The sequence below is a fragment of the Typha angustifolia genome, chromosome 8 (genome assembly GCF_048772165.1).
Source record: "Typha angustifolia cultivar Huaian chromosome 8, ASM4877216v1, whole genome shotgun sequence".
Lineage (NCBI taxonomy): Eukaryota > Viridiplantae > Streptophyta > Magnoliopsida > Poales > Typhaceae > Typha > Typha angustifolia.
Window position 1 is genome coordinate 2,541,150 of NC_133246.1, and position 13,189 is coordinate 2,554,338.

The following is a 13,189-nucleotide window of genomic DNA, read 5'->3' on the forward strand; positions in this document are numbered from 1 at the left end:
AACCAGAACTGCTGGATGATTTGGACGAGTTAATAATGATTCGTATAACGTATCAATAAAACTCATGCAATGACTGCTTTCCATACTACCACCCTCACTTCGACGTACATAAACAAGAAAGTTTACGATCGCAGAGAACCAAGCCAATTTATTTAAGGATTCAACAAAATAGACAACTAATGCCCTCATCATTGAATTATAATCTCCAAGGAAGAGTTTATCTGAGAGAAAAGAGGAGCATAACAAAGGGTAACGTTCACAACGCTGATGTAAACTTTTCCTCAAGTTTCTTGTATTGGAAAGGAAATAAAAGAAGCATCTACAAGCATTCGTTATATTATCCCTTCACATCTCAATTTCATGATTCCACTTCGATGAACAAGCTTGCCTGCGGATGTAAACCTGCTTCTTTCAGTGTCAGAGAGTGCTTTTCTGAGCCATAGGACACACGGGGGAAGTTTGAGACTAGACTGTATTTCTCAGCTTTTAAGCAATCCAACGAATCTACATAGTCATAGAGAGAACTGATGGTTGCTGAACTGTGGAATCTTCTTTCTTTGCGCTCCCCCGTAGGAAAACGGATAAGAACCTGTAATTATTGAAACATTTCAGTTAGATTCATTGCCAAGGGGTTGTCAGGTGATTCAAAAAAAGTGGTGGTATCACTGAATTACCTAAAGGCTGAAACAGTATATTTGATGTGGTATATATGAAATAAAAGCACGGTGCAGTAATGTTAAAAGTTCTAAAGACATGAAGGTGTCAAGAAAAGTTCTATGCAAGCTACCAGAAACAGTTTTTTAGTTATAAATGTTCTAGAATAAGTACAACTAATACATGGCATTCTAGCATAGCGAATTTATCTAGTTACTGGATATATCCAGAAAAGAAGCAAAAGACATTAAAAGATAGTGCTTCATTACAAATGATCATGTCTCCTTGTTGATAAACAGTTTATTCATGTCCTGACTCCAGAGCATTACAATAATTACAAAAGCATCAACAAAGGAATAATCATTTTTTAACCCATGGGAAAACCCAAGGAAGAATGTATCCATAAATGTAAAAATGAAATACTGTGTTTGATTTCTCATGTAACACGAACTCATCCAAAATGAAGTATCATCATATCCCTATTAAAGGTTCAAGTGTTCAAGAGATCCTGTGATGCTTCCAAATAGGCAAATACTTCTACAAGTTTCTTTTTCATTATTGTGATCTATACATAAGACTGCCTTAAAAGTTCAGCGAATAGCATAAGGAAATTCCTAGTAAAAAATTCACTAAGGATAGTTCACACATAAAGATAAATTTGTGCACGATATAGATCAAGTGCCACACAAGTGCTTACTAATTGCTCAAACCATCTAATCAACAAGTTGGATGTGATAGCACTCTCTAAGTGTTTATGTTATCCAACCTCTGAAATCCAGTTGCAGAAACTATGAAGTATAAGGGAAATTTTAAGCTTTGGCTATGTAGAAAATAATTTGATAGGTTGCACATAATTTTCAGTCAGTAAATGCAAAGTTGCGATAAGGAAAATGGAAAGATACTTGTGTAACATCAGGCCCTTTTTCAGGTTCAGCTCCCAGGGACAAGGCTTTTTCTTGCCGCCTTCTTGCAAGGGCAGCTTCCTTTTCAGCAGCTTCATGAGCTGCCCTTATCAAAGCTTCTTCTTCCTCCTTACGTATTCGCTCAGCTTCTGCAGCTTCCCGTTCCAACCTTTCTTGTTCTTCTTTCATTTGACGCTCTCTAGCCTAATTTATAGTGCATTGACCGAGAATAAACCAACAAAAATCAGCATCACAGATATGTCAAAAAATTTAATATATCATATAATCTGTATGAAATCATTAGTGTCATGGAAAAAAGTAAGCAAAGAACAATAACATACTTGATCAGCTTCAAGTGCAGCTCTGTATGCAGCATCTTGCTCCTCTCTTAAACGCTGGTTAATTTGCCGCTCTTCTGCTTCAAGCCTTGCCGCAACCAAAGATGGAGCATACTCTTCAACTACCTTTTGTAGGATAGTGAGCATTTCTTCAGGGGACTTCGGTCCTTCAATCTTTGCAAAATGTACAGTATGGCATAGTCAGAATGAAAGTTCATATTTGAATGCTAATATGCTTGCACATGACAGAACAGAAAGAAAAAAGTTAAGCATTTCTCAAAGCAGTACAGACATCAGATAGCAGACTTAACAGACAGAAAAGAAAAATATGCATAAAACCATTTTGACAGTACAAATCTTTGATAAACTCAACGAAAGTGCCAATGTAACATGCAAAAGTTCAAAATAGTCTATTCCCCACAGGCCAATAGGAAAAAGTTAAGTGCAACAATCACATCACAAAATTTGGATAATTTTGAAGGTCGACTGTTGCAGCTTGAAACATGTCGGAAGGACATGGGTCTAAGTTTTTTCTCCAACTAGTAAAACCAGAACCAAGTTAGCAGATCATTAATGGTTAAAGTTGATGCAAGCCTAACTGAATCCAGTAAGGACCCTATCACCGGGATATTTGGCAGGAGCAACAACAACTTTTCTATCCTCCATGAAACGAAGTAGTACAAATCCTTTCTTACTACTTCGAAGTCATTGTAGTCTTCCTCTCCATATGAGGCACTGTCGATTTGGCTGAGATAATCTCTCTTTTGCTAGTGCACTTATACATCGTACAATGTCCAAAATAAAATTCCACTAGAGAGAGAGATTTCGGTACCTGCTGAAGGAGCACAACTCGTTGGTTGGCTGCAGCCATAACGACGGCACAAAAAGGGAAGCAAGATGCCTTCAAGCTGTCGCTCATCTTGAAACCCTCCGTCCTCCTAATGCTCCCTCCCCAAGCCACGAAGTTCTCAGTAACAAACTCCGCCACGGGAGCCGAAGACAGGCAACCCGAGCAGAATCCTGGCACATCAGGGTGGTCCGGCGAGTGCAGATACACGAACAGCAGCTTGTACTCGCGCTGCGACCTCTGAAGCGCGTCCATGAATCCCTCGGCCACAAACCTCACCGCCGGCGCACCGAATTCCCTCGTGAATTCCGCGACGAAATCCGCGGCCTCCGAGGCGGAGGCGGAGAGGGTGACCAGGCGTTCCGATTCTTGGCCCCGGTGAGCGGCGAGCCCGAGAAGGTGGAGGGATCGGGAGAGGACGCCGCCGGCGACCCAGACGCCGAGGCCGACGGCGCCGGTGACGAGCCCGATGCCGCCGGAGACGACGTAGAATGGGAGGGTCACGAGCTTCCAGACGAGGCCGGGAGGGGCAGGGTTGGGCCGATCGGCGCCGGCGGAGGAAGAGGATGTGGTGGCAGTTGCAATGGTGGTAGTAGCGGTCGGGAGATTTGGGGGTGGGGAAGAGGAGGAGGAGGTGAAGGAGGAGATGGCGAGCTCGAGGTCCCAGTTGTGCGCGGAGAGGATCTCGGTGCAGAGATCGGGGTCGTCGAGTCCGGTGATGGCCTGGAAGTAGGCCAATTTGTCCTCGAAGCCCTCCGCCATCGTTGAGGATCTTGGAGGACGGTTCGGATTAGGATTAGGGTTTGGGGAAGGGGAAGGGGAAGAGGGCGAGAAGACGAAGGATCTTTTCTTGGTTGGGTGTTAAAACTAGAAAGAGAAAAGAGAGGATGTCGACTTCTCGAGAGGAGAAAGACAAATTAAAACGACTTGGTAATCTCGTTGTATTACACTATTTATCACTACTGCATACGTGTTTAATTTGGTAGCTCTAAAATGGGATTGGACTTAGTTGGAGTCGGTCTGGATAGCGGATCGGGTTCGTATCAGGACTCAAAACAAATCCGAAGCTTCAAATTATAAATTTGGGTCCAATCCATAAGTCATCAAATAGTTCTTTTTTTTTTAATCATTCACAACACAAAAGAACTCTTATTTAAATGAAAAGAGTAGAATGACCCCTCTTGCAAGTTGCTTTTACCACCAAGCATCAAATTTGAGAGAGACTAGAGATTTCCAAGGCCAAGCTCAATAAAATTATCATCAATCATGGTGTAGTTATTAGGATAAAAATAATCATTAAAAAAGGCAGCTTCATATATGGATTGCTTAACTTCCAAGTTTAAAGGCATCAACAAAGAGGCCCAAGCATACACCAGCTTTCCAGTAGTTCACCATCACAATCAACAATTGCCATCTTCCAACAGGTGTAGTGAATGGTTTTCTGTACATAAGCATGCCAATTCCCTCAATAGCAGCCACTATGACACCAGCAACCAGAACATCCCAGTCGCCGGTCTGCCCTAGGATGGTCGCAAGAGCATTGGCGGTGTAGAAACCGAGGAGGAGGAGGAATATTTTCATGGGAAAGTTCCTTCTTGCAGAGTTCAGCTTCTCAAGAAGCCGGCTTGCAGCAGCTCGGACGATTGTGCCCAACCTTGTTCGGCCAAGGCCTGCATTGTCTCCCTCAAGGTTATCTTGATCACCAGTATTCGGAGATCCGCCTGTGTCCAACGCAAAGGCTGTTCTCCATCTATGACCTCTTGCCTCATGGCTACGCAAATGAAGAAAACTCTTGTCAATTAAAGTTCTCCTTTTCCTACAAAAGGAGTTGAATAATACTCACAAAGTACTGAACAAACCATCTCTGCACAAACGCACTTGTGCGACTGCCTCAACCAATGCTATTAAACCAAGTTTGTAGGACATCAATATATTAACGACCCGAAAGGTGACACCATGATATAAGAAGGTTGTAAGTTGATAACAAGTAACTCATCATACCAAAGAAATATTTTGCTTTGGTACCCATTTGCCCCCATATATTATTTTAACCCCAAGGAAGTTCACATTTGACATCATATAAATTATTCTTCTGGCATATGTAAATCCATATCCTTCATACAATTCTTGATCAATCTAGAACAAATAGGCCATTATAATTGATGAATAAGGTAAACCATGTATAACTGATATGAAGTTCATAAAATTTGTGATCCATCAGAAAAAAAAATTATAGTCAGTATTTCACGTATGATTGATCAGAGTTTGTATAGCGTGGAACTGCTTCAAACTCAATAAACAACACTCCCTGCTTCTCAATTGAAAATAACTCTTGAAGAACTTTGTTATATGTATTAAAACTAGGGCAACTGTTATCTAAGCAAATTCCAAACTTATATTTGCAATTCAGGAACATTAGATTGGTCCTATAATAGCCGAATAATGCTAATGGCAAAACACCATGATACAGTGAATGAATGAAGCTAGACTAGTGACCGTTATGACCAGATCTCCAAAATTCAGTTAGGATGGTGAAAGAAGAGTTTAGAATGAGCTAACATAAGTGCAAAGGACCATTCAATCTGCACTAATCCCCCTAATAATGTTTAGGGTCACACAAATTTTCAATGTGAAGATCACCACTAATTAAGTTTTAATGAGACAGGGGCTATGACCTGATTTGTCCCCCCCGCCCCCCCAAAAAAAAAAAAATTTCCAATGTGAAAAGCACTAAATGGTCACCCTAACAAATCAAGGAATAAATGTTATCTCACTCTTTGCTTCAAAACAGACATTTCAATAATACCTCTTTAATTGATTTATCCTATACAAATTCTCCAACTCCCAATCTTTGGATACAATAGTATCAACATAACCAACCCCAAGAAGTTAGGACTTAGGAGTAACAGCATGTAGAGTTCCCACCTCCCAACACTCTACCCATGATTACATCTCCCTTTCGATTCCCTCAATTTGTGAATCTCTCCACACCCCACCCCTTCCCGGCCAAATCTTTCTCTTTTCTCCATCAAAAGAATTAGGTAGCAGATAATGTAACTCATTCACAAGTTCTCAAATCCTGAGTTCCTTTTGGGACAAACTAAACAAAGTTTAACAATAAACGATCCGGATGGGTATCCCACTTCATGCCTCTGCCAGACCCTATCCAGAGGGAAAAAGCCAATCCAAATTGTCACTGGCTTAAGAACGAGAGCATGATTTCATGCGCATAAACCACAAAGGTTATTTCCCAAGTTATTCTACTACTCATATCTTCTTTCTTGAAACACAGAAAATCGCCTTGAAATTCTAACTCACCTCAGTTTGGTAAATGGTCTAAGTTTCGCACCAAACTCCGCACACGGTCGATTCCCCCATCGCAGCTGCAATCCGCCGGGCATGATTGGAGGAAATCGATGCCGCTCGCCGTCCATTAACAGCGAAGTTCGCTGCGCTAAGACCGTTCCCATGCTTATTTGGATGTCATAATCTAGCAAAATCGGGTGAGAGAACGAAACAGTATCAAGAATTAGGGGGGGGGGGGGGGGGGGAGAGAGAGAGAGAGAGAGAGAGAGAGAGGAACAAGACTCAGCTTGGCTGCTGCCCCAAATCGCTGTGTGACTGAGGCTGGAGGAGGAGAGAGACGGTAATTGTCCGGTTCAAAAAAATAAAAATAAAAACACGGACCAGAGATTACTTTCCGCTTATTGAGCCCGGTATGATTATGAATACACCCATTAGATTTTGAATTTTTTTTTCCTTTTTTTTTTTAAAGATTGGTGACAGACTCCAATTAAGCTTTTATTAAAATAAAAAAAGAATAAGGGTTATGAAAACATAATTAATGATACAACAATGAATTAAAAAATTAATTTTGAAAGGAAAGAGTAAAAAAGCAGCTCCAAATTGGATCAAAGGCGGGAAGGGTTTTGATTAGTTTTAATTTTGACCATTAGGAAAAGAAGATCAGAATATTTGAAACAAACAATTTCCTACTCTCTTTTTTTCAGTTTAAATCGATATTGTTCCATCTCGACTGAAACATAATCAATGGTATAAACCTTAAGCATAAGTAATCAAATAACATAAAAAGCAAAGAACAGTCCATGAAGTCCAGCAAAACAAAGGGAAAGAAATGGAATATATTTTAGACCGGGCTCTATCTTTTCCAAATTACTGCACTTCGAGCAGAGACGATCTTTGATTGTTCATGCCAACATCTTAGTACAGCCAGAAAATAGTATGGAATATGAAAAGAATTTAATAACTTATCACAGCATTTCTTTCTTTGCACTTTAGTCCGTGTAGTCACCCAGTTGTAGACGAAGGCCTAATACACAACTCAATACAGTCAATCATTCTAGGATAAATAGCTAATATCACTGGCGTAGTTTATTGATAGATTATCTGCCGATAAAATGAATGCTACAACAAAACTGACCATCGCTTTTTCGCACTCTTTTCTCGCTAATAAGCCAAACAGACCATCACAAAGATACCCGAACCGAGACCTGAACCTTCCACAAATTTATCTCATGCGATGTAGGAAAGCATAATTTCCCTCCTCCAGTAAGAGACTTGTGAAATAAATTGCTCAATAGAGCCAGTAGTGTCAGCTTTCGTCCATAGCATCACTGCCGCTGCATCTCCGCGACTCAGGATCCTTGTTCTCGTCCTGCATCGAGTCTGCTCCTCCAGATTCTGAAGCTTTTGCAACTGAGTCTTCAAGAGCCTCGAGGAATGAAAGAACAGTATACTTGTCTGTGTAAAACATTAAGAAAACTTTGACTATCAACAGACGGATATAATCATACACTGCTGTCCTATGAAAATGATAGGTGGCACAGGTGTCTAAAGTAGTTAGCTGATTGTGGATTGAAATTTTCTCCCACTCTTAATGGTAATTCATTAATTCAGAATGATAAAATGCATGATCTATCATGGAGATGCCACTCAGCTAGACCAACTGCATGGCACTTTCTCAATTCCATTAGCATTTATTATTTAAGCATGAGATTTATGATGCAAATATGGAAACCTAGAAACTTTTTAAGTATGGAAAGAAAGACTTATTTTGCTGAACATTTTGAACCTTCTGAACTAAAAAAAAGAGAACGCTTACATTTATTTGGATCGATTCCAAACTGAGATAAATCAATCTGACCAGTTCGAAGTACCTGGTTTCAACAAATTCTCATATTACTAGAAATTGGAGACAACGCCAACATAATGAAAGAAAAGTACTGCACTGACGTGAGTAAATGTGTCTAGTTGTTGACGAAATGGTGGACTCTGCAACAAGTCTATAATATCAGCAGGAGTCTGTGATCCCTGAAATGACGTAAAACTAAGAAACTGCTGACAGGCCATCAAAATATGTTTAATGAAAATGAAAAAGACAAGGTACCTCAGGCAAATATGATGCCAATCGTTGTTCAACTGGCAATGTTTCAATTAATGGCAAGACCAAATCGGGTTTCAAAATGTCTCCTAAACTCAATCCTGGAATTCCCAGAGGAAAAAAAATTCAAAAAATGATAGGAGAGAATGCCATATATATTGTAACATATATTCAACAATGTGTTTACCTGCATAAGGATCTTCGATAGCATCTTGAACACCACAAAACGTGGAAAATGGTTTAGATACTGAGAAGATCATTAAAAAAGATGGTTGCGATTATGAATATGTTAGCATTCAACTTATACCTGCAGGTTGGATGCTCCTTAATATTCTCTGTAGGTCTGCTAACTGTACTGGTCCAGCAGAAGATGTTACTTCACCAGTCAATTCAGCTGCCATACTTTGATCAACTAAGTTTCCAGCTCTGAGTACACAAAGTACCAAAAAGCATAAAAATAATCCTTTAAGGAAGTCTTTAAAGTTTAATCGAAAAGAATATCAATGAAAGACGAAAAATAAAAATCAGGTTAAGCATATGAAAATAGTGACCACTAAAAACTGATTACAGGAAGTAGTTAGATGTAAACAGACATCAAAGTGACGAAGGTACAGTATAACATTTCAACAGTATTAACAATTTAACGAACTGGCTAATTTTATGGTAAGCTTGATCAAAATGCAAGGATGACACAAGGCAATTCAATAATTTATCAACCAATTCCACAGTCAGATTAGGAATGTCAGCAAATTGGTAAACCAACATCAAGTATTGTGATATTGTCAAGACACCAAAAATTGTATTGTGAAGAAACTCGCAGAAGATTAGACACATTCCTATTTTTTAAACTCAATCAACGAATCCCAAACATGGTTGGCCTTCTATGGGCCAAGTTTTCAGGTCATTCAAAAGAACTGCTTAATGTTGATATGATAATAGCATGACAGTATGTAAGACAATTTATTTGGTCCAACTGGTTCATACATGACCAGTTGTTGTCTCCCACCCCTAAATTCCTATCCAAGGACCTTGATTCCATCTCTTTATTTAGACTCCCACAACCTGTGCCACCCTTCACACCTTAAACACTTCTCCAAAAGAGCCTTTATTACCCTCTCTCGCAAGTTCATCCTCTCATTGCACAATCTAGTGCCCACTCCTGTCTTTCTCATTCTTGATTTGCCGCCTATTTTTCTCCCGACAGACATGTGCATCATTCCATTCCATGTCCTAAATCCGTAGGCCTCTCATTGCAAACCAAGTGACCAGGTATTGGCCACAGTTGAACAACCTATTTAGGATCCATAAATAAAAATGGATAAGCATTACAGATAGGTTGCAAATGAACTGTATCTATTCCGATAATTCAGAAAACCTAGGTTCCTCCAAGGAACGTGTTTTAAATATCAATAATAGAGCACTCTAATACTGATCAGCAGCATTTATGTCTAATTAACATCTAACTATTAAATTACTGTAACAGAAAACTGAAATCATTTTTTCTGGCAGCAATCTTACATAGCAGATATGCATGCATGGCTCATGAGAGGAAAAAGACAAAAGTTAGCAAAACAATAGTATTAACACTAAGGTTGAACTTATAATCTATTTGCTTCTTATAAGTTTGATCAAGCACACCTGGAAGACAGATCATCCTCAGCCGTATCTTCTGACATTTCATACATTTGCAGAGGTACAGAAGCCTCAGCATCATCTTCACCAATTACATCTTGATGAAAGGAGAAAGCAATGGTTACAACCCAATCAGACACAACATCAAGACAATATTTCATCTCAATATCTAGATATACCTAAAGGCCGATTGATCAAGCAATTGACCGAGTTGCATATTTGTAAATCGCCATCATCTGTCGGCTCCTAAGTCTCATTTAAAACATAAAGGTAATTAATAATAAAAAGACTAGTAAGTAAACAAATAGATAAATCTGTAGAAAAGTTAACCTGCATCCAAAAGAAAAATTTCCTGTCATCAGAGTTAAACTTCAGGATGTATACTCTTCCGGAAGATTGAGTCACCTGGATAAGTCGAACAGGAGTTTAGATCAAGTAGTAACAGCAGAGATGTCTAAGAAAAAGATGCATTCAGAAAGAAAGGAAGAAGTCCATTAAAACATGAAATACCTTCTCAAAGACAGCCTCATCTGGAAAGATGATCTGATCCTGTGTATCTAGGTCAAGGAAAAAGTGACCAAAGTTCTGATGGGGAATCTTTATGATCAAATTGAAGACATAAGACATGCTGTGAGGGAGGACTACAAATAGAAATCTTTGGTAAAGATATTTGAGGTCCATCAAGTACCAACAAAAAGTTTTGTTGTGAAATAAGAATAATTAATGGATACTGGAAATACATGAGGCATCTGCACCAAAAAAACCATGAAGTTCTGGTAAGTGGTAATAGCAAGATTAGGCTTTTGCGAGCACTTTCTATAGGAATTATATGCACTTCCTTCTAGAAAGGTATAAATCTAGTATAGAAAATGGATAAACTCAGTTTCCAAGAGTTCAATCTAAACATTTTTGGTGCAAATAGCCCGAGATACATATTCAAACATAATTGTGATAAAAAAAAGCATCCAATAACAAATAAGAAATAGCTTGTTGATGAATCACGTGATACCTTTTGGACATTTTTATGGAGAATAAATGCACTAAGGAAATAAAATGAGTGAAACAAGAAATATAAATAGCTTTGACACTGCAGTTAACAGAGAGAGAAAATCATAACTACAACAAGATCATAATGTTAGTATAACTCATGCTACTTGACCAGATAAAGGATACATGTTCAACAATATTCTGGCTTCGATCAAGCCACTGAAAATGAACTAATCCCTCCTCACCCTGGAAAAGCAGCTTGTTAGAACCAAAAAGTAACTTCAAAGTTACAATACTCATATTTGTAAGGAAGCTGCATTTGTCATAGGCTAGTAACGACACATACCCTCCCAATGCGAACAAGTCCCTTGCGGATGTCTGGAACCACTCGTGCCCCTTCAAGAGACATCTTACCAGCGCGAAACTCCAACATTACATCCTGGAAATGGACATACTTAGTTAGCCTTTTAATAAGAGAGAGAGAGAGGGAGAGAGAGAGAGGAGAGAGGGAGAGAGAGACCCTAGCCATGACATGGATCCTAAAAGATAATCTTATTACATCCATGGATTGAACTATTGGCTAATCTCAATCCATGTCGTCAAAATGGATTGGCTCACGGCTGATCCCCAAGCTGAATAGTCCGGAACGGATGACCGATGCAACCGATACGGCGAATACATGTTTTTTTTTCTCATCTAGCCGATCTCGAGCTCAAAACTGATACTTAGAACCTTGATTACAGCATAAGAACACTCATACTAGTAAACATACATTCCATTGGAAGATTGAAGTGATCCCCAGACTCATGCTGGCTCTCTGGTCATAGAAAATCCATGCACGTGTAGTAGCTCTTGCTCCATTGCACTATAACATTCTTTTATTGCAAGATGCACCATGTTTCACATCCAAATAGACAAAAGTACAATTCGTTCTTAACTCGCAATTTAAACAACAGTCATCTTTACATCAGGAATTGAGTCAAGAACATCACAAATGAGGTCTATCCCTTATCAGCTCATCCAATTAAAAATTTGAATCTTAATGTTCTAAAAACCAAAACCTGCATTTTTAAACTACAAATTGCTCCCAACAAATCCAATACATTATCAAGATTTGGATTCATATGAATATACAATCCAAAATCATTAGTATCTTTAAGCTCATTGCAATTTTCTGAATTATCTACCTTCAAGATGTCAAACAAGAGAGAGAGAGAGAGAGAGAGAGAGAGAGAGAGAGAGAGAGTGGAATCAAGCTACTGTTTCATTTCATGAGTTCAAACTTAGGCCTATCAATGGACAAATAGGGCCTACACTATATCGTCCACATTTATTGGTTGAGATATCCTCCACCATCTCACCTACTTCTAGCACTCCTATACCATAAGCAAGATAGCAATCCAACCCTAGACAATCTCACTCGACACTAGACCAGATCAAATTCATCTTGTATCTTTTACTATCTTCTTACGTTCATTTCCGTTAGGTTGCAAAGAATTTCATAAATGCAACCAAATAAAGTTTAACAATTTTTGATCAATTCAACAGACTTTTAATCTACACGCAACATCCTTTTGAGGTTCCCATCTAATCCCGAAAAAGGAAAAGGATAAAAAATGAAAGGTATCGTTGTAAATACAACACAAAAGGTAAAAAGATGACTGAAGGAGAGGACTACTCATGCTCGGTTCTTCTTAGATTCTTGCACCTCTTTCGTTAACTCTTAGTACAACCACATATCAACGGAAACACCACTATCCAACACTAACCTGCTGAGCTATGCCCCACGATTGCTTTGGTACTCAACCTATCCAAAGCAATTCTCCACTGGAACCCAATTTCCATAAAAAAGAGGTCGTTTCTTTTTGTTCGCGCTGGATATAAGCACTACAAGAAGCAGATTACGTAGTACTACAAATTTCGAGCTTAGCAGCGACAAACCATAAAAGTAGATGGCAAAGAAGCCAAGATCTAACCAATTCACGAGTACCTGTAAGGGAGACGCGTCCTCCATTTAAGGCAATCCGATAACTCCAAGACCTAAATAGTCAAAACAAGAAAGATCAATACGAACATTAACCTTCTAAGCACATGTATTCTCGGTATAAGAAGAGCAAGAAAACTTGAACAATAAATGGTAATCCTCCAGTAAAAAAACTAGGGTTTGCACTCACATAGCAAGCAAAACAAAGAGAGAAAAAAACACACAAGAAGAATCGCTGAAAAAAAAGAGAGCAGACGAAGCGAATCCATTACCGTTTTAGGGTTTGATGATGCCGATCGATTTGGTCGGGGTTTAGGGGAGAGAGAGAGAGCGAGCGAGCGAGCTTCAAGGTTACAGATTTTTTATTTGATTTGTGTTTATCTGAACTATGGGGCCTATTAAAATTACTATAAGACCCTTATTAAAACATAACCGGGTTCGGAG

At 39.1% G+C, this 13,189-nt stretch overlaps 3 protein-coding genes across 4 annotated transcripts; all 3 read right to left on the reverse strand.

Moving 5' to 3' along the window:
- Nucleotides 1–169: 169 nt before the first annotated feature.
- LOC140765474 (plant UBX domain-containing protein 10-like) lies at nt 170–3,650 on the reverse strand. Its single transcript, XM_073104585.1, has 4 exons — nt 2,727–3,650; nt 1,898–2,068; nt 1,557–1,760; nt 170–589 (listed from the first exon to the last, which is right to left on the reverse strand). Exons 1-4 carry the CDS (start codon nt 3,501–3,503, stop codon nt 359–361), a joined length of 1,383 nt encoding a protein of 460 aa, XP_072960686.1. The 5' UTR covers nt 3,504–3,650; the 3' UTR covers nt 170–358.
- A 387-nt stretch (nt 3,651–4,037) lies between these two features.
- On the reverse strand, nt 4,038–6,319 carry LOC140765308 (ycf20-like protein). The gene is made up of 2 exons (XM_073104324.1): nt 6,060–6,319; nt 4,038–4,512 (listed from the first exon to the last, which is right to left on the reverse strand). Exons 1-2 carry the CDS (start codon nt 6,209–6,211, stop codon nt 4,068–4,070), a joined length of 597 nt encoding a protein of 198 aa, XP_072960425.1. The 5' UTR covers nt 6,212–6,319; the 3' UTR covers nt 4,038–4,067.
- Nucleotides 6,320–7,000: 681 nt separating this feature from the next.
- LOC140765772 (26S proteasome regulatory subunit RPN13) lies at nt 7,001–13,125 on the reverse strand. Of its 2 annotated transcripts, none has more exons than XM_073104997.1 (14): nt 13,018–13,125; nt 12,752–12,801; nt 11,108–11,200; nt 10,948–11,007; nt 10,285–10,323; nt 10,105–10,179; nt 9,954–10,020; nt 9,781–9,871; nt 8,450–8,568; nt 8,330–8,353; nt 8,149–8,243; nt 7,995–8,063; nt 7,864–7,918; nt 7,001–7,502 (listed from the first exon to the last, which is right to left on the reverse strand). In XM_073104997.1, exons 2-14 carry the CDS (start codon nt 12,773–12,775, stop codon nt 7,354–7,356), a joined length of 960 nt encoding a protein of 319 aa, XP_072961098.1. In that variant the 5' UTR covers nt 12,776–12,801; nt 13,018–13,125; the 3' UTR covers nt 7,001–7,353. The 2 variants fall into 2 exon arrangements, with proteins under 2 accessions (XP_072961098.1, XP_072961097.1); XM_073104996.1 differs by having other exon boundaries at nt 7,995–8,072.
- Nucleotides 13,126–13,189: the final 64 nt, after the last annotated feature.